Here is a 20,851-nt window from a genome sequence, read left to right on the forward strand (position 1 = left end):
ATGACGTAGCGGTCGAGCCCTCTCCTGCATGTGTCTGCTGACCCACATTCCCCCTTTATTTTTATTTTTGTTTATGAGTTTTTTATTTATTCTTTATTTCGAACGATTAAAAATAGATGAAAATGAATAGCCTAAACAAATGGAAAAAAAAATCTGTATAAAAAAATAAAAAAGCCAATTTCAATATAATACACATTTGACTCGTTCAAAAAGGGATCGGAAGAAGCCTAGGCTTGTCAAGTCCTACCCCCATTCTTCACCATTAACAAATGCAAAATCCAATAAAATAAACTAAACGGACAATACAAAAAAATACTCAAATCGAGCTATTAAGAAAAACAGAACAAAACAAAAACAAACAAACAAAAAAGAACAAAATGAACAGGCGCCATTAACATCTGTGAGATTTACATTCTCCTTCCTCATTTCTGTTCTTTCCAAAGATATATCTTTTGTACATTTTTTTAAAAATTGCATTATATTCATACTTTGTTTAATCTTTTCGTCAAGATCATTCCACAAAACCACCCCACAAATGGAAATACACATACTTTTTAAATTGGTCCGAGCATAATGCTGTTTCAAGTTTAGTGTCCCTCTGAAGTTATAACCCCCCTCTCTGTCTTTGAACAGTTTTTGTATGTTTACAGGTAACAGTTTATTTTTTGCTTTATACATTATTTGTGCAGTCTTAAATTCTACCAGATCCCCAAACTTTAAGATGTGTAATTTAAAAAAAAAGTATATTGGTGTGTTCATAATATCCTACATTGTTTACTATACGACTATAGTATGGCTCTTTTTTGTAGTATGCTTAGTGATTGTAAGGTGGTTTAGGTGGTTAGGAAAACATAAACTTTACAAGCAAATCCACTGTCAATATGAACATTTTGTGGTGTGTTTCAAACAGACACAAAAACATATAAATAAATAATAATAATAATACATGAATAACCAGATACAATCTAGATGTATATACTTAAATAGATTTAGCGAGTGTACTTCTAATATACCCCGATACCAATTAGGCAATTCTATATAGTTATAATATAAGTATATTACAACTATACTAATACTAATACTATTAACAACAGCATCAATAATTGTAGTAACAATAAATACAATAATAGTACGTATGCAAAGTAATGATTGAGAAAGAAATAAGAGAAAGAACACACAAATCCAATGTCTATTCACTTGTAATATATCTAATTGTAACAATTGCTATTATTGTTTTAAGTAATAATAATAAAAACAAAGAATTTAGAAAAAAACAAAACAAACAAAACAAACAAAAACAAACAAAAATCTCTCCCCTTTATTAATCTCTCTCTCTCTGTCATGGGTTGTAGGTCGAAGAGATTGGATTTTTTTTTTTTAAATCTGTCAATCAATGCTAAATGATTAGTAGCCTAAGGCATTTTGCAAAAATCTGGGAATAAGTGCCTTACCAAAAGATTTCTTCACCAATGTGTTCATAAAGGTGTCTTGTAATACATGTAAAAATATTTAAAATCCAACTCCTCTGTGAAAATCTGTAAGGCTACCTATTGGATCATATTTATCCTGGCTTTTCATAAAGCAGTCCAAGTATCGCGGTAATAGAAATTGGCTGTGGCTGAAGATTCACTAAAGGATGGTTGAAGTTCTGTTTAGTCTTTAATTAGGATTTCAGTGTTGTTTAAATATTAATGCAGGCTTCACAGCTGACATGGAATTAACATTCAACATTCAACATTCATTCGTTTTGTCAGAGGGGAACATTAAACCCAGGTCAAAAATGGACAAAGATAATCACCTTAAATATATATATATCTTATGCCAAATAATAGCACACATCATTAAATACCACAACATAAAATACCATGATTGATATTTGTTTCAGTAACAGAATTGAATACTAGATTGTGAGTCAAATAGTGTGTATGTGTTATTAGGGGGGGCTCTTTCTTTTGGAGGGGTGGCCACAGGGGGGACCAAGCTCAGTTTTACAGGAGCACTGGCCCCTGTTGGCCCCTGCCTAGAACCGCCCATGCTCGGGCTATTATAAAAACATTCAAAACAACAACTCCTCCAGATACCAGAGCATTCAAGATAATTCTAACTAAACTCATTAAAACAAAGTGCAGGTGTTTGAAGGACTCTCCACTCATGATGCCCACAGTTGACTCTTTCCCAAACTGTTTTAAGACAAAGTAAATATTTTCTTTGATTTGGCAAGTCTAGTGGCTTTCCTTCAGTTGTACTCTTGGGACAACATTACATCATTGATCATTTTCATCACTTTCATCCACTGACGGGACATCCCTGCCTCGACATACACAGGCAGTGCGAACATTTACAAAGAATATATTCTAATATGACATGTAAAGGCTAAGTCGACCCTTCCCTGAAAACACAGAGCCCAGTACAAAAAAGTTTAACTAAAACATGTCTACATGGTTTATATCTGAATATACATTTTTTTTTTTAATAAATAAAACCTTTCAAGATCAATCACTGCACCATAATATTAATTGTAAATAACTTCACTGGTCCAATAATAAATCATTTCTTTATTTGTTTTTTTGACATATAAAGCAAATACAAACACAAATCTTTCCTATATGTAGCCTACCTTGAAAAACAAAACTAAGATTAAAATAATTAAGCTTGATTACTATGGAACAACATGTAGTGAAACTGGTCTACTTCACTGTGTTCACACATTTAAGGCAAATCGACAGCAGATTCACAAAAATACTGGTGAAATATCTGTGGGTGGGCTTGGGAAAACTGTCCAAGTAGATGCTTTCTCTTCTTAGTTGAAATGGTGTTGTCCAGGTGGATGCTTTTTATCAGAGCCCACAGTTCCTGGTTGGTGTTCTTTGTTTTTTCATCATTATAAGTCTTTCTGGAGACCTGTTGACAGAATGAAGAACCTGAAGGGCAGGAAAAAAAAAAAGCATTTAACGAGATGGGACTTAGTGTGCCAGTTAACTATAACCATCGAAGAACACTTTAAACTAGAATATACACAAACTTTAAAGTTGTTAAAGTTATAGAAGAGTTTCACAAATCCTTTACACATACGCAACTTAAAATGTAAAAAGAAGAAAAAAAAAAGCATGCAAGCAAACAAATGCCCATATATATATATATATATATATATATATTACTTCTATATTTACACAGCAGAAACTGAGTAAAATGAGTCAATGTGATATTTCTGCACCACTAACACTTGTTTAGTCAGTATTCACTTCGCATGCTACATAAAAAGCAGCTGCAGTTGTTGCTAATTGTCTATGTAGTTGGGTTTTGGGAAATACAGGTATTGTGGGTTCCTTTAAGTTTATACAAGATTGATGGGAGTGGTTATAGTGGACCACAATTGCACATTTGAGGGATATAATCCAATCAATGTGCCTAAAGCATAAAAACATGTAAGGAACTGAACTGAGCTGCACAGTATGGCTGGTGTTTGGTTATCCAGTGTGACTGAACACTGCCCTGCAGTCTCTTTATATGGGGATCAAAGAGGCATTTTATTTGCAAATAGGAAAACATGCACAAGCTTCCAGTTAACAAAGACACAGCATTCATCAGTTTAAGAACATGTCTTGAATCCAATGCGTTTTTCCTTGGGAGCTTTCTGAAAACAAATTGAAAAATCTTAAGATATTGGTAAATGAAGCCCATTGCATGTGGAAATCATTTTTGCTCCTCTGCAAACTTGAAATGCAGCATTTATAGTTCAAATTATGACATCACTTTTTCTATCTGTAAGGTATATAAAAAAATATAGTTCCCATTATCAGTTGGAATACAATGAAAAGTACAGGGCATTAACATTTCAGTTATGTGCAATGAGGACACACAAGGTCACTTTGATCTGTAAAAAAAAATAATTCTGCTATGTGTTTCATTTGTAAAGAGAAGATGTACAATGGTCCCTTTATAAATTAATGAGGCTGATACGTAAAGTGCCCATCAGTATGTATTCACACACCGCTACACAGCATCATTTCAGGGTAGAGTGTACTTATTCATGTGAACCTCTGACCTTCCTTTCAATTGAGAGACAACCGACTACCACTTAGCCACAATGCTTTCCCTTGGGAAAAAAGTATGTTTAATGAAAAACATATGAGTGGTAGTAATATCTGCAGTTGTAAAAAAACAGCTACCCATTAACATGGTTTTTTTTCTACCTATCGATTTAAAAACAATTTGAGCTACTATTTAAAAATGAATGGTTTATTTGTCTTATACAAAGCTATTTGTTGTTGGACACTGCTGTTAGATTTCCACTCATGAACAGTCATTTACCATTTCGATTAGGCTTCTTCCCCTCTACAAGGAAGGACAGCTGGTCACTCACTCCTCTGTGCAGAGCCCCAGGTATCTACAGCAAAAAGAATATATTAGAATATAGTCTGGCTTTGAGACTGGTTTCAAGTTTGAGAAGGAGTTCTACATGAATGGTATGCATTAACCCAACCTATGATAGAAATTGATTTACATGTCTCACATCTTCAAACTCACACTGTGTGCAACATTTGTGCAAAGTCAAATGTGGACAATGTCAGGACCTGACTGTCCAGACATTTCACAAGTTAAAATGTGACAATTACCACACAGCAAAGTTACAAAACTTGCTTTTCATTCTAAATGAAACTGTGGTGTAGAATGTAATGGTACAGCATGTCATTTCCTTACTTTAAATATGTCCTTAACGTTGCTGAGCATGAAGACCACCATCAGGTCATCTGTCTCCTTTGACAGAGCCTTGCAGCGGAGAACTGCTCCAGAAAAAGATTTCATCACTGCCAGTCTATTGTCCATCTACAGGGTACAAAATCACATCTTGGATGCCAATTTACAAAAAAGAAAAACAACTGGTACAGGATCGAAAATAAGCCCACTACTTTAGTGTCTGTCTGTGGCAAAGCGGTACAAAAATGATTTCTTAAAGACCTTTTTACTGAACTAAAACTACATCTGACACTATATCTCTACACATGATATGGTTAAGAAAAATCCCATAGAAATACTTCATGATCAAAGTGGATTAAGGAATGTTATATTTAGTAGTCTTAGAGAGCTTTCAAACTCACAGAAAACTCCTGATGTTTGTCAGAGGAGCTGTATGCGTGAACTCAAACAGCCACAGTTTCTCCTGCCAGACCCCTAGTATTCTTCAGTAAGTCAGAGAGACCTGATGTTAGAGCGCAGCAGGATATTATTTGGAGAATTAACCTCAGTGTTTCCCCTAGGTTTACAGCGTTGGTGGGGTGGGGACAAGCCGACACAAACACTTGAAGGGATCTTGGTGTTCATGTGTTACTTTTAATGACAGATGTCCTGTTCTATGGGAACGGTATCCTTAAATGACTTCTTTCCTTGATTTCCCACTCTATCCACTATCCTATCTCTACAATAAAAGGCACAAAAAGCCCCCAAAAAAATCTGTAAAAAAAAAAAATATATATATATATTTTACTTGACCTTCAGGGGGGGCGGGCCACCCCCCTAATATAATGGTAGGGGAAACACTGAACCTCTTAGCCTATTAGAGGGCAGGGTCACATTTATGTACTGTGACTGCTGCAGTGTACAGGGTAGTATGTATGCTATGATCTCTGTGCACGTATTTAAAGTCTGCATTCTGTTTGTCACTATGTTGTTCTCCACTCTTGTTGATGTTGTGATTCCATTGAACTACATGTAGCATTGATTTAAAGGCAAATGTTCTCATTATAGCATAGTATAGCGGACACATCACATCTTACCTCAAGAGATGTTGGTGCAAGCACAATTCTTAAGACATAATGCCTACCACAAATATGTTATTATGCTGGACTAAACACAGGTTTTCCACAGATTAGATCTCTATGAGGATAATGGGAAAAAAAAAAAAAAGAATACACTGGCACGATCTAAACATTTGTTATCAGGTATCATTTTTTAAATTCCAGACATTGATAAGGTAAAAATGTCCTGAGAGTTTGGTCATTTTGAAAATGTATTATACAGTATGAGATTTAGCAACTAGCGTTCACCTTTTTGTCCAGTTTTATCCCCTGAGGGTCTGCTGCAAGAGCAGCGAATGTAAGCAGTTTGTGCAGTTCCTCCCTGCAGGTGAGAGGCAACAGCTTCAGACAAAGCTGCAGAGCTTCAAGAGCTACAGCTATCTTAGAGTTCACTGGTGAGGAAAGAGAGACAATAAAGTTAGTGATGTGAAGATACTTAGAATTTATGAGAAGTTGGGCAACTCAGGGAGGGAAACAGGCTTAGTTACAATTCACTAATACAAGAAAACTGTGATGATATAGAGTAAGAAAATCTAATTTGAGAAACTGCAAGACACAATACTAGTTTTTACCCAGCAAGTCAATGATTGCCATGTAGATGTCAGTCATGTGCTCTGGTAGTAGTGGAGGCCTGTGGCTGTAGTGGGTCACCAGTGTCCAATATAACAGCAGTTTACACTGGTCCAAACAACTGGGAGAAAGACGGGGCTGTTCATCTGTGTTATGGACTGTGGCAGACACATTTTACAATTGAGGACACAAAACTTTAGTCAGATAGTTGCCTTGCACTTGAGAAGTGCCCACCTCTTTTAAGACTCATCAAACTACTTGCCTTTATCTTGCAAACTGTTAGGAGCTGGCAGTTGGTCACAGCAGTCCAGTGGAAAGCAGTGAGGTAGATCTCTGCTCAGCTTTACTACTGGCTGATCAGGGAGAAAGACCAGACAGTCCAGAGCTGCACAGAGCCACTCATCGTCCCTGAGAGAGAAGTCATTTAAAAAAAACTCTGATTAAAGTCACTGTATTGTTATCTCCAGTATATCTGTTAGGTTCAGATTTACGACGATTGACAACACTCTCTAATCTGCACTATTTATTTAAAGCTAGCCTTTTAGCTTATATTAGCTTGGCAAAGGGACTATAAACATGGGTCAAAGGGGTCATGTGACCAGTACAGACGTAAGACTGGTATGCTTTTTATGTTGAGTTTAGAGAAGATAATTAAGTACAGTTAATATCTTGTTTGTCAATTAGGAAAATCTTATAACAATGCATGCATACGTTTTGAGTCCAATACTTCAAGATGAATATGACATTCTTAATAACTGCCTATGAAAGCAGCTAAAGACAATCATCAAATTAAAATATGCTGTCATATCAGTCACAATCTGCCTTAGACCACTACAAGATATTCACTAAAAGCATTTTCTAAGCCCCAAACAATGTAAATCAACATACTGAGAGTCTCTGAAGGCCTTGAGGATCTGTCTGTCCAGGTGGTTGCTGCTGTTTATCAGGTCTGTGTTTTTGTGAATCAAAAGGTTTGATGGGGTGGAGGATGGGTCCTGGATGCATTGAAGAACACCTTCCAGCAGTGGGAGCTCAACCAGGTTCAGCAGCTTTTGGATGGTCTGCTCTTTCCATATGTCATCTAACACTGGAGAGTGGAACAAGACAAAACAAAAACATACTGAGAAGTTGTATAGTTTCTCTTCAATTGTAAAGACTTCTTTATCATTATATTATACGGTCCAGACAACTTCTGTGTCTTATAGAAATATAATGAACTTCAATGTTCTTTGATGTAAATGTGTACATAACACTTGGGATTTTCCAGTGATCTATAGCAGTGGTTTCAAAAGTGGGGGTCGCGAGACACTGGGAGGGGGATCGCGAGACACTGGGAGGGGGATCGCGAGACACTGGGAGGGGGATCGCGAGACACTGGGAGGGGGATCGCGAGTTGCCTTCCAAAAACAAATGCAAACTGGAAATGACTTGAAATTACATATTTTACCTATTATTGTGAAATGACATCCAAAAATGTTGTTCAATTAGTTGAAGGCTGCTGTATTTTTTATTGTTGTTCTAATGTCAGTGTTTGGATATGTCCATTAGTGCGTGCTGCTGTGTGCAAGTTATGCTTTAACCACTTGCAGGGACAGAAGGGGTCCCCGGTCTCTCGCATCGTTATTTTGGGGGTCGAGGGATGAAAAGTTTGGGAACCCCTGATCTATAGGATGACATCATTAAGGGAAAGTATAGTGGTTAGTTATTTGTTGTCTAAAGTCTTTACATTACTTTAATCAACAGTGCCGGTTTGAAAGAACGCTTTAGACCAAAGCTAATTTACAGTTTTCACTTTTGCACAACTCACTTGCCTCTTAAATTGAATTATAGACACAAAACACAGTCCTAAAGATGAGAAAAGGGAAAGAATATGCCCTTTTGGGTTTTTTTTATGCTCATGGAGCGATGTAGTGCTTCTAAGGGCGGTGTTCTGAAAAAAGTTCTTAAGCCTGTGACAACAAGTAAATGTAGAAGAAGATAAACTATATATTGATCATTTTCACATTAAAGCATTAGGGCATTGGTCTCTCACGGGATTGTGGTAAACTGTCTGTTCGCACTTTGCCAGAACTCAGACCAGTAGTGTCCAGCAGAGGCTCCAGTGACAGGCCAGCAGTGTCCAGTTGGTTGGCTTTAGTAAATGTCTTGGTGGTCACCTGAACATGTGTCCCTGGGGGGCATGCCTGGTCCTCCTGCCTGGAATGCAAAACACACTATTCTACAATGGTTGAGGACATGATAAAGACTTTGTGGATATGCTGAATGTGTGTGTGTGTGTGTGTGAGGGGGGTATAGGTCATGTCACAAAATGACATTAATACAAAGGAAGGATTTGTCAATTACTGGTAGAACCATCCTGTTGACTTACTCTGTAGTAAAGAGCCTGGCAAACACTCCCTGACCACGTTCACAGGAAATTAAAGGACTCTACTTTTTGGCTGATCTTCTGGCCAAAATGTAATTAATGCCCCTGCTTGGAAAGGAGAAGATTGAGGCTCTGCAGCCCTGTCTCACCATCCTCATCCTCCCAACACAGAGCCCACTGATGAAGGTGAGTAGCATTGTGTGGCATGTCAATTCACAAAATTCCAGGAGGGGCATTACATGTTTCCTGTTTTAATGACTAAAAAAGATAAACCCTTTTTAAATAATAAGAACTCAAACAAATGTATTCTCTTTTCACATCATGACCATAATTTAAAAAAACCCTACAGTTTCAGTTGGAGCTTATATTATTCTATTGATGAGAATTTTAAACTAACTCGAAGTATAAAAGGTAATACACATTCAAGGCATATTTATACAAGTTAGTCATGAATGCTAAGCACATTTGGCCATTATACAGGAATAAATACTTCTGTATAGTCCATTTTAATGTTTTTCTATTTTCACAGCACACTGTCAATCAATATTGTACAGTTTAAGTACAAGATAAAGTCTGCCAAGTATAACTAATATAAAGCCCTAAAAGTGTTGATAGGTTTTTGTAGTTAAGATTAAGACATCATACCTTTCTGAAAAAGTAATGCAGAAGAGCTTTTGGATCTCATCTAGAGGCCAACCTCTTTCCAAATCATCAATTGATTGAGTACACACAGCTGCAAACCTGTAGACACATGATGATAGCTTAGTATGGTCATGCATTCACTGTCAATGTGTAAAGAAGAAACACATTAGTGTGTATCTCACCTGTAAAAGGCACTCTTGCTGTCCTGAAATAAAGTTGTCCGTTTGTCTTTGCCAAACACTTTATTACCCACTGTCTCAAACACATTATGGTCTAAGAGAGCCTGGCAAACACTCACCACTTTGTCCCGAGAAACACAGGCACCTTAAAAAGTAAATGAAGCAGTAAGAAGACAAGGCGACTTTTCAAATCCCCCTACGTTCTTGTGACATTTCAGCATACAGAAACATAGGCCTATGCGTAAAATCCACACCTAGCAGTCCAACACACACCCTGAAATCCTTTGACATTGTGGATATGTTCTTCCACCGCATCGGCAGCCTCTGAACCCAGAAAACAGTCACTGTGAGACTTGAAGTGGACTCGTTGACGTTTCACTGTAACCGAGGACCTGAGGTGGGAGATCAGGCCTCTCCAAATGTTGCAAACCGGTTTCCTGCTGTCTCCATGTGCTGACAACATGCATGGAGAACAAACCGAGTTGATTAATTTACAGATGATCAGGACAGAGACCGTATAAGACAACAAGAAGAGCACGTGAAGGACATTACTTTAAATTAACCATCATGTAATTGGGGGTTATTAGTGGGGACATTTCCTTTTTGGTGCGCACAGTTTATATAGCTCAGCCTAATGTTTGTCAGAATAAAATAAAACAACGAGACAAAGTAAAACCTCAGGTACCTCGTTGAAATAGTTGTTCAATTTAGGCTACATACCTTGAGGACGCCCAAACATTTTGGATGTAAGGTTCAAAGCAGCGGCTCTGTCTTTAATTGAAGCCATGTGCACACGGGTGGAGGAGCGACAGTCAGCACCTAATGGTATATTGTTAATGGATAGGCTATGTATGTACATATGGTGCATTATGTGGTGTCGGAAAAACGAGTTTCCGATTTGTAAAATGTATGAACGAGTCAGAACAACAAGTCGGAAACTCGGGAAAAGTTGCCCGACTTACCGACGCTATCTCATAATCGTCATCACATGGTAGGCAAAAATAATAGCCTATATAATAATATTTGATAATGTTAAGATACTTTTGATTAATTCACGTATTGCACGTATTGCAACTTTTTGCTGAAACACAAGTTGTTACAGGGACATTCATACATCTTCTCTTGGAAGAAGTCGGAAGAATGATTCCCCAACTTGTTAAATTGGGGCCATCCGAGGAGCTCATGGATGCAGCATTATACCGGGTTCTGGCAGAAGCACCTTTGTGTAGATTTGCAATTTTAAAATGTACCGCTAGATGGCACTAATCGTAAAGTGACTCTGGCTGCTGTTGTTATTGGGCCTATCGAATAGTCAAAGAAGCTTTAACAAAAAAGATAAAACCTTTAAAATAGACCACACATTCAAAATGTACCAGGAGAGTGAGAAAAGCTACATATTTTATGATTATGATTATTATTTTTCATTGTTTCAAGACAAATACATTTACAACACAAGACAAACAAACTATAGGCCTACATCTATGTACAACTATATACATGGGGGTATCAAAAAAACTCAACTAAATCTAAAACAGAAAAACAGGGTTACAGTAATAATTTTTCACAAATATTCAAGGTTTTGTTTGCTTTTTTGTCTTTCATCCATATAGTGTTTGTGTTCCATTTCTATTATGAATTGTTGTATTTTCTGATACCATTTACATTTGTGAATAAAATATTTCCCATACAGAATAAACAAGTTTAACATAAATAATTGTTCACTGTCAGTCCCACTCTTGCTATAAAAAAAGATGATATCCTTTTCCTTTAATTGAACAATCAGTCTTTGTTTTAAACAAGAGCTCTAACTCGAACCAAAATAAATGAATATACAAACATTCATAAAATAAGTGAAAAATGCTTTCGGTTTTGTCATTACAAAAAACACAAGTTTTCTCCACCTCTCTGAATCTTGCGATTATTTGGTTTACTGGATAAATTAAAAGTATAATTTTAATTTTAATTTAATTGGTGACACAATATTTTTGATTAAAAATCCAAACTGACTTCTATTCTATATTACCAAACTGAGCATCCCAAAAGGGTTTGAGGAGTTGTGATGTCATGACAAAGCTTCCTTAGGTGACTATTGGTGCACTTTTGGTGTGTTAAATAAATTCCCCCCACCATAAGGTTCAAATTAAATTGTGGGTTCACCTCTCCAACCCCCTGTAGTAAACACAACAATCCAGAAGGAATGGCATCAAAAACAATGGCAAACTCTTCAGAGTAACTGGTATTCCATATTTCTTTAAGAATTCTGTGTAAGTAAACAGCAGTCTGTTTTCATTTAATCACAAATAAAATGTAATTTTTAACCCAGATGTTAAAAAAACAGTGTTTTATTTTTATATCTGATATCCTTATTGTTCCAAATTAGAGTTTTGTGTGGAGTGAAGTTGTGCTTATAAATCGTTAACCAAGATAATAAAGCTTCTTCTCTGATGTACGTCGCTTTGGATAAAAGCGTCTGCTAAGTGAATTGTAGAATTGTAGAATTCATATCAAAATTACAATGTAAAAGAAAATCATTACCTCCTTCCTTCTGAAAAAATAAGCTCTGGTATAATATACCATAAACTATTATTTCCTTATATCTTTTAACCCAATTTACTTTGAAAACCGCGTTTGAAGTACCAAAATCTAAAAATATAAACCCCCGTCACATAACGAGTTACACAATAGACTTTTCCTTAAATAATGTGGTTTATTCTTACACACAAAATCAAAAAGCTTCGTGTCAATCTGTTTCACTATGGATATACCAGACGTGAGAGCACCTCACTTTTAGACAGTAATACACGTCCTTTTAAAAATAAGTCTCTTCATAACCATAAATCAAATTTCTTCTTTACATTTTCAATCATGGAATTAAAGTTCAAATCCACCCTTTCTTTTTGATCCTTACAGATTTTGATGCCCAGATATGAAACAACATCTTTTACAGGAATAACACAAACTACATTTAAATCATTTGGTTTATATTTTAGAGCAAACAGCTGACATTTATTTTCATTTACTTTTAAACCTGATGCCAAGGTGAATGCATGGAGACAGTCAATGGCTTTCTTTACTTCATTTTTGTTGTATAAAAAGATAGTGGTGTCATCTGCTAGTTGACAACATTTAATTTATTTCTCCTATAAGTTAATACCTTTAAAATAATCTTTGTCATTATGAAGTGCCATCGTTTGCATGACTAGCAGAAAGAGGAAAGGAGCTGCTGGACCCCCTTGTTTCATTCCTCTACAGATATTAAAACTAGGAGTGGTTCCATCTGATAATTTGACCGAACTTCTGCAGTCTTTGTGTCTGAATTGCATGTTTGAAATAACTTCCAAAACCACTGTATCAAAGGCCTTTTAGTAGGCCTAGTCCACAAATCAAATGTAGCTGTTGTCACTAAGCAGCTATCAAATCCAAAATGAGGCGAACGTTGTTACTTATGAGCCTTCCCTGCATAAATCCTGATTGACAATCATCAATTATTGTGCTGGGCACAGTTTTAGTCTTTGTGCAAATATTAAGGACAACAGTTTAGCTTCATTATTGATGAGAATAATCAGTCTCCAGTTTCAATATCAATGCATCTTTACCTGGCTTGGGTATAAAGGTAAAAGCCCTTGTGTTGCCACTATATGTAGCCTACCTTAATACCTTAATACCTTAAATAAATCTAGCTTTCTGAGGTACTGAGAAATTGTTGGTCTCTCCTGCCACCGAGCCTACCTGTTTTTAATCAGTTTTATTTTTCAACTTTCTCAAATGAAATACCGTTGTTGTTTAATGTGATACACTGACCAATGAGGGGACAAGCCAGGGTTTTTCTTCTACAGAATGTAATCTGAGAAAGAAAAGCCAGATTTATATTATTTTTATATTTTGTATTTTAAGTTAAGTTTAAGCTTTAAGTTGTATTTAAATTGACACTTTGATGAAGCATTTCTTTCCCTTCACTTGCCCATACACACCAAAAATACATAAAAGTGGCTGTATGTTTGTGGACTTTCATCAGATCTGTGTAAGACGGATTCTCCTCTAAGCAAATATCACTATGACGTTCTGGTGTTACGGTTAAAAGAGTGACTTTCAGACAAACGCGACTGAAAGTGTCCTAACAAATGCCTCTTTGTTCCGTTTTTGTATTCATAATATCAAAAATACTTATTACATTTGTTTGAATTAAAACTAGACAAAGAGGCATCCGTTAGGACCTATGGTTAGGAGGCTCTATAACTTCCGACAACCACAGACGCATTCAGATGAAAGTCACCAGATAACATGGTCACTCTTTAAACCGTAACACCAGCAAGAACTTCGCCGTTTGTGGCGATATTTGGTGTCCCGTGTGCTGTGTGACGCAAGACCCCAAACCTCAAGGTCTATTTGAATTTCTCTGTTAACTTGGGGTGTCAGGTGATGTTAACGCGTAGTTTATAAAACATGTTAAATTAAAAATGTGCTGCAGTTCAACAGTGTTTTCAACGGTGGGCGCCATACTACTTCCGGGGTCCGCGATGGTCACGTGACTGAAAGTTACGTCAAAGTTACGTCAAGTTACGTCCACAGTCTATGGTTACGTCCAACTCCGTCCTGGCGCCCTTTTACTACTTGCCGCCGGGCGTTATCGCTGGAAAGGAGAAATGATGCACAGAAATAAAAAGTAAAGTACAGTCAAGGGAGGACACAGCTGCTGTTCCATATTGTGTGTGTGTCTGGTGAACAGTGTCCTAAGGTAAGGAAGGCCTAAGTATACCTTTAAACAGGGCTGGAGCAGCGATTTTAAAAGTGCGGGAGTTCTAATGCTAGTATATTACCACCCTCTAGCAAATCAACACATTCTGTTTCATTTAATGTCCAATAACTTATATTAGCTGACAACAAGACAAAGTTACAAAAGATTATAATTAGACACTAACTTTATGAACATCCATTGTGAGTAACCCAGTTAGCTCTAAAAAAACAGATTCAAAACTGCTCTTTGTGATGCTTTTATTTTCTTATTGCCTTATGCCTCAGTCTCTTTATTTTCGGTTTTCATATAAAATGTGTTTTTATTTTGAAAAACTGCAAAGGGGACTTCCGCTACATCATAAAGTTACGGGAGTAAATAAATACAGCTAAAAGAACAACCAAGAGGACAAAATGTTACGCTTACGTTGTTTTGTGAGGTGGATTTATCCTAAAAACATCTGTTTGAGTGACTAACTCTCTTTCAGATAGGCAATAGTCTCATATCCATTATTTATTCCATGTGAAAAAATGTAATTATAATGAACTTGGCTGGACGCCAATAATATTTTGTTTATCAAGGTCAAAGTTAAATAACACTTTGGAACACTTCTGGATTCTTATGAAGAGAGTCTGGTTATTAGCCAAAACTGTAAGCACATAAATGTAAGGCAGAGTAATAAGAAGCTGGAAAGTGTTTGTTTTAATCATATGTTTTTAATTTGAAGAGACACTTCACATAATATGTAACATACAGGAATGTGTAATTTGGTTTTGCCAACATATACATTTATTTGTTATTATCCTAAATATATTGTCCTAATGATAAAAAAAACCTTTAAAAATAACATTTACCAATGTCAAAGAGCTGTCTCATTTACTTTTAGTAGCATGTAATAATGATAAATTGATCAAAGCCCTATAATCTATGGAAGAGGCCATTTGAAAGCAGACATTTAAATATTAATAAAAATCCTTGAACGTGTTCCAATAAGTACTACTACACCTACCCATGTACACGAAGCAGCTAAATTCAACTTCCATTGATTTATTTTGTTTTAACACAAGTGCTGTTCATATTTTAGGGATGGTCGTACTTTAATACCTGTGTTGCTGAAATCTCTACTGGGATCACCTGGATTACAATATGAGGGTTGTGGTTTAACTGTTTTTGTGCTTCTTAGTGCTTTATGTTAGTTAACTTGTGTTGGTTGAAATAAATGCTCCTATAATTTGTCTTTTTCATGGTCCATAGTTGGTGGTTAATACCTGTTCAACTTTATAATAGAAGAAGAAAGTAAAGACGATCTGCTCCCTCTCTCACACAGTCACAAACACATTTTCAATGAGCATGTTAGACACTTACATTATCACTATGGCACACTAACTCACATTTACACATTCCCTCCTCACCTCCCTCTTCAGCCCGAGGTGACACTGTCATTTTTAATAGTTGCCAATTCTAGCAGGGATCATTTAATTCTCCCAAATGATTTACACCAGTGCAAGTTAAATGGGAAAAGGGTCTCTTCTATTAAGAGATCAGTGGCTAGTGGAGACCTCCCCCTTAAATTGTCATATTTTCTGCTAGGTACGTGTTAGGTGTGTGTATGCAGTGTGTGTCACTCAGTTTCCTGGTTATGTTGAGGAGGCAGACAGTTGCCAAGACCATCCACAGGTCAACTTATATAACCTAGATAATTTAAAAAGCATTGACAGCACAATTTGTCCATGCAATGTTATTGCTTTGACCCCTATTAGTGTCAATGGGCCAGTTCATTTTTGAGCAAGAGTGCTTATCAATGTGTTTCCTTCACACTGTGATGGGGTGGTGTGAAACAAAGACAGAAGAACATCCTGATGGTAATTTAAAAGCCATTAGTTTAGATTGTAGTGATTATGCAGCATTTGAATCTTTAATGTGCTACTATTATCAAATAATTTAGCAGTAAAAAGTGTAGAAAAGGAAGTAATTATAAGAGTGTGAGTCAAATTGCAGACTGTTACTGCTTATTAAACAGCCAATTCAATTAACCTTTTCTTAACATAAACTTTATTTTATTGATTAACTGTCAGCAAAGGCCTGGTGGGACCTTGATCGGCCTTGAAAATACTCAATGGATCTCTGTGCAGACTCGGGGACACTCAGCACACATGCAGCTGTGAGTAATGTCTTCTGTTAGTAGAGGAACTGTTTTATTTTATCATTTTATGATTAGATTGGAAAAAAAAAACGGTCAATATGAACATGTAATAATCGTGAATTTTGGTAAAAAATACATGTTTTTACTTTTTGATATTGTATTTAGTGTCGCATGACTTTGGCACTGTATTGGGCTTAATCCTTGGCATAGTTAAGCCTTTTTTTAGATTGGGTTATAAAATTGGCAATATTATTATTTGTGTGTGTGAGGAAATTATTAAAGATTTTAACCATTAAAAAAAATGTGTATGCAGAAAGGAGGACCTGTGCTTGAGGAGGAGCTGTCTTTCTCCAGCAATCGTAGTCAAACAGGAAGTGGAAACACCATCTTACTACAGTTGTTGGAATTTAAAACCCATCTCCTTGAAATTGTGGAGGAGCTGCAGATTCAGAGGGTATAGTAGCAGTATAGTTTTGGCTTTTCATATTTTTTCAGTATTAAAAGAAGGGTGGGGCGCGCTGGTGGCCCAATGGTTAGGGCGCGCGTCCCATGTATTGAGGCTCTCGTCTCGAGTGGGAGGCCCGGGTTCGCTTCCACCCGTGGCCTCTTTCCGCATGTCATTCCCCGCTCTCTCTCCCTGTGTTCCAACTCTATCCACTGTCCTCTCTCTACATTAAAGGCACGAAAAGCCCAAAATAAATCTTTAAAAAAAAAAAAAAAAAGGTAAAAAGCTATTACTCAGGGAATTTCAAGTACTCTATTAAAGAACAACACTAAAGCCTAATTACTAGGCTTCACACGTATAATTTTCCAGCAGCAGATTGCATTCCACTTGTTCTGACCTGTTCACCAAAGAAACAATATGTCCTTGTTGATTTGTATAATCTAAGAGAAATTATGACATTTAATACATTATGTGTATGAGGAATAAAATGTCATATTATTGTCCCTAACCCCACAATCAATTTGTAACCCCAAACATTTAAAGAAATAGGTATACTGTTAAACATCAGAAAGAAGTTATGTGGAATCAACTACTCTTTTCTCATTGTGTATCTTAATATAAAATATTTATTAATTTTATGTAAATTAGACTTTCCAGTCAACTCCAGAAAATTAATTTCCAAAGAAAATTATAAGCACATGAAGCAGAGTCCCTAGAATGCAGAGTTTGAGAAGTATTGTGTACATCATTGCTGTTTTAAGCAGATTTTATTAATTAGGGTTATTTCTTCGTTCCAAAAAAGTACTGGATTGTCAAACTAAGAAAATTTTAAAGAAATTTTAATTATTCAGTTTGACTAAACTGTTTAAATAAAACATCCATTTAAAATCTTTAATTCTAAAAAGTTTTCCAAGATTAAGTACCCGTTACTGAGTTCATTTTACATTTACAAAACTCATACTTAAAATGTAATTAATTATTCTACTTGCATTAAGTCAACTCATATTTTAAAGCAGCACAGCAACTTAGATTCAGCTTGAATTTAAAGACAAAGTAGCTGTAATCGTTTTTTTTTTGAGGGGGGGTTGGCTCACTTTCTCAAGCTCCTATTCCTGATCAAACCAAGGTATGAATGTTCAGAAAACCCTTTATACAACAAAAAATGCAATACCTTATAGTAGCTTGTGCTGATTAAAAGATAAATATCTTAAAATTATATTAAGTTTCATATATACACAAGCCTTTTATTCAATAATATGCACATTTATTTAACATAGCTGATTGTTAGTAATATTGTTACATTTCTTGAAAAATTCAATATAAACATGTTTATTTGAAATAATAATATAAATATATAAAAAATATAAGATATAAAAATATTTTTAATGTACTTACATTACTGTAATCTGCAACCAAAATACAGGACCGAGCTATGTATGTATTGCCCCTTTCACATATGCAATGCACACCTAATCATTTTCCCACATTGTCCCTGATATCCTGAACGCTATCTGTCAAATTTGCTAACCCTGACTTTATCGTAATGTTTTCTTGCCAGAACCCGAGTAAAATGTCTGTGTAGAGTGAGGGTGATGTGTAAACACAGCTGGCAATAGTCTTTGCAAATTCATCCCGAGCGAGTTGGCAGGGTTATCACATTGTTCACAATGTGTGGAATTTCCCTGCATTATACTCTTTAACGCTTAACATATTTGTCAATATATTGTTTGACACCGTTGTGTTAATCTTGTTTAAAATAATGTAATGTCTTCCTATTTGAACAGCTGGTCCACATGCAATAAAAATATACAATATATATACAATATATACAAATAAATTCGGCCTTTTTTTCACTGAGATTATACACCATACACCATGCACGTGTATGTATGGATTTAATACAATAAAGATATAATTTTGGAATAAAAAATAGCTTTTTTTCTTAACCCTTGCCATTCCTATAAAGTTTGCCTAAAACTCCTAAGAATGGAATACCAAAAATACCAATGGCCTGGGTGGTCAGAATCGAACTGAACCGAAAACCTTTACCTGTATTGTTGCTTCCCTAGTGTCAGTATAATACAGTCAGATACACCTGTGTTTTCCATCATCATAATCCAGATACCCCCTCTGTCCTCTGCTCCTTCAGGAGCATTTAAAAGATTGGTCGATCATCCGTTATTGCAGAGGGTTATTTCCGGATCATAAGAGGAAAAGAAGTCAAGAGGAAGTATTATTTAGCATAATGAAAGGCACCCAGGAAGACAGGACACAGCTCTATTTGATCCACAACTCTGAAATATAATGATCACATACACAAGTGCCCCCCCCCCCCCCCCTCAAGCAAGTACTTTCAACCTGACAACACATTGTATGTGTACTTAAAGAGTAGGGTGGGCAAATGGGATGTTGGTTGTTTGTTGCCATTACTTTTTTATTGTTATAGTTTTGTTAACCAGGACACAAACATAAGATACTATGAGTATGGTTCCCCTAAGGCGCTGCTTTTATTAGAGTAGCATTTTGAAGTTTTTATGGGCTGGAGAGGTTAAGAAGCAAAAGGATGTCCAGACGTTCCTTAGCAGGTCACATTCCAATTGTTTTTTTTTCTTTAAAACAAAAACACAGTACAACCCTCTGTTTCAGTCTGTAAGAAACTAAAATTACTGAAATGGCATACATGCAGAGAAAAAAATAAATAAAGGTGTGTGCATACAGCTTTCAGAGCAGGCTAAAACAATGTCGTAAAAGCATGAGACACAATCAAACATCAGCAACAATAACAGGTTGATTCCCATGTTTACGATCAGTGTCTGTGAGCGATGCTGTGCAAAGCAGGGCTACACCACCTCATTTCTTATTTCATTTTTTTTGCCAACTTGAACATGGATAAGGAACAAGGGAGATCCAAAAAACACTGGGAGTGACCAACGGGAAAATCCTCCTTGATTTTCTTAAGACTTTCTTGCACAACATAGCTTCTTTGCTTGTTTAACAAAGTGGAGATAGTGGTGCATTAATAAGATCCATAATCAAGTTTGACATATTCTGCTTTGACTTGTGTTAATACAGTACCAACATTTCCATTTCGGCTCTTCACCATCAAAAGCTTCTTAATACAAAGCACCACACTTGCAAGTGAAAGCTAGAGTAACCCACAATTCACACATACTCCGTGCGCGCCGCGGTCCGTCAGCGCCGCGCACTAACACACAAAGAAGTGAATATTTAACAGATAAAGTTTGGGCAGTGAGCGTTTGTTGATGTGCGTTGCAAAGCCATATCTGACGCTCCCATGCTGTTGGGAAAAGCCATAAGAAGCCTTTTGCAATATTCACGTAAAAACAAAATGTCGCATGAAATATTGTATTCTTAAAACATACATACCCCTTGCATGAAATAACGTCTTCATGCCCAGATACAACAACAATTCCTAAAAATGTTGGATGCTGTTTAAAATGTAAATAAAACAGAATGTTATTATTTGCAAAACATTGAATAACATAATGATACGTATGTTGTCTTTGTGCTACTTGGGGTTTCAGTGTTTAGCAATGTTTATCACATTTTATTTACATTTACATTTTTCACAATAACCCAACTTTATGACCAGTAGAAAGCATAAATTTAAAGGTTCTATATGTAACTTTTTACATGTATAAATCATTTTTTATCACCCATTAATAAGCGAACGGTTAACTGATGTGAAACAGTAGATGTTCACTGTCTATCTGTGTTGCCTGTGTACAAATTTTCCCCGGGTCATACACACTCCCGGTCTTCACCTCCACAGCCAGAGGCCGTCTTTCACACACTTCTATCCGCTCTAGGAGCTCTCAAAGACAAACTCATCACACACTCCTGCTCTCAGCCAGTGCCTGCAGAGACTGTCGTTTGTAGGATGGAGAATGAATACAGACACACAGACTCCTTCACAGACTTTCACATATGTGTGACCACTTACCTCCTCTGTTAACATT

General features: G+C 36.3%; 1 protein-coding gene across 1 annotated transcript; it reads right to left on the reverse strand.

Annotated features, from left to right (window-relative positions):
* Window positions 1–2,535: 2,535 nt before the first annotated feature.
* LOC110000965 (DEP domain-containing protein 7) lies at window positions 2,536–10,506 on the reverse strand. The gene is made up of 12 exons (XM_020656351.3): window positions 10,272–10,506; window positions 9,825–10,004; window positions 9,555–9,696; window positions 9,376–9,471; window positions 8,398–8,561; window positions 7,254–7,452; window positions 6,628–6,773; window positions 6,368–6,523; window positions 6,045–6,187; window positions 4,702–4,827; window positions 4,312–4,387; window positions 2,536–2,921 (listed from the first exon to the last, which is right to left on the reverse strand). Exons 1-12 carry the CDS (start codon window positions 10,417–10,419, stop codon window positions 2,710–2,712), a joined length of 1,788 nt encoding a protein of 595 aa, XP_020512007.2. The 5' UTR covers window positions 10,420–10,506; the 3' UTR covers window positions 2,536–2,709.
* Between the last annotated feature and the right edge of the window lie 10,345 nt (window positions 10,507–20,851).

Source organism: Labrus bergylta, chromosome 7, assembly GCF_963930695.1.
Source record: "Labrus bergylta chromosome 7, fLabBer1.1, whole genome shotgun sequence".
Classification (NCBI taxonomy): Eukaryota; Metazoa; Chordata; class Actinopteri; order Labriformes; family Labridae; genus Labrus; species Labrus bergylta.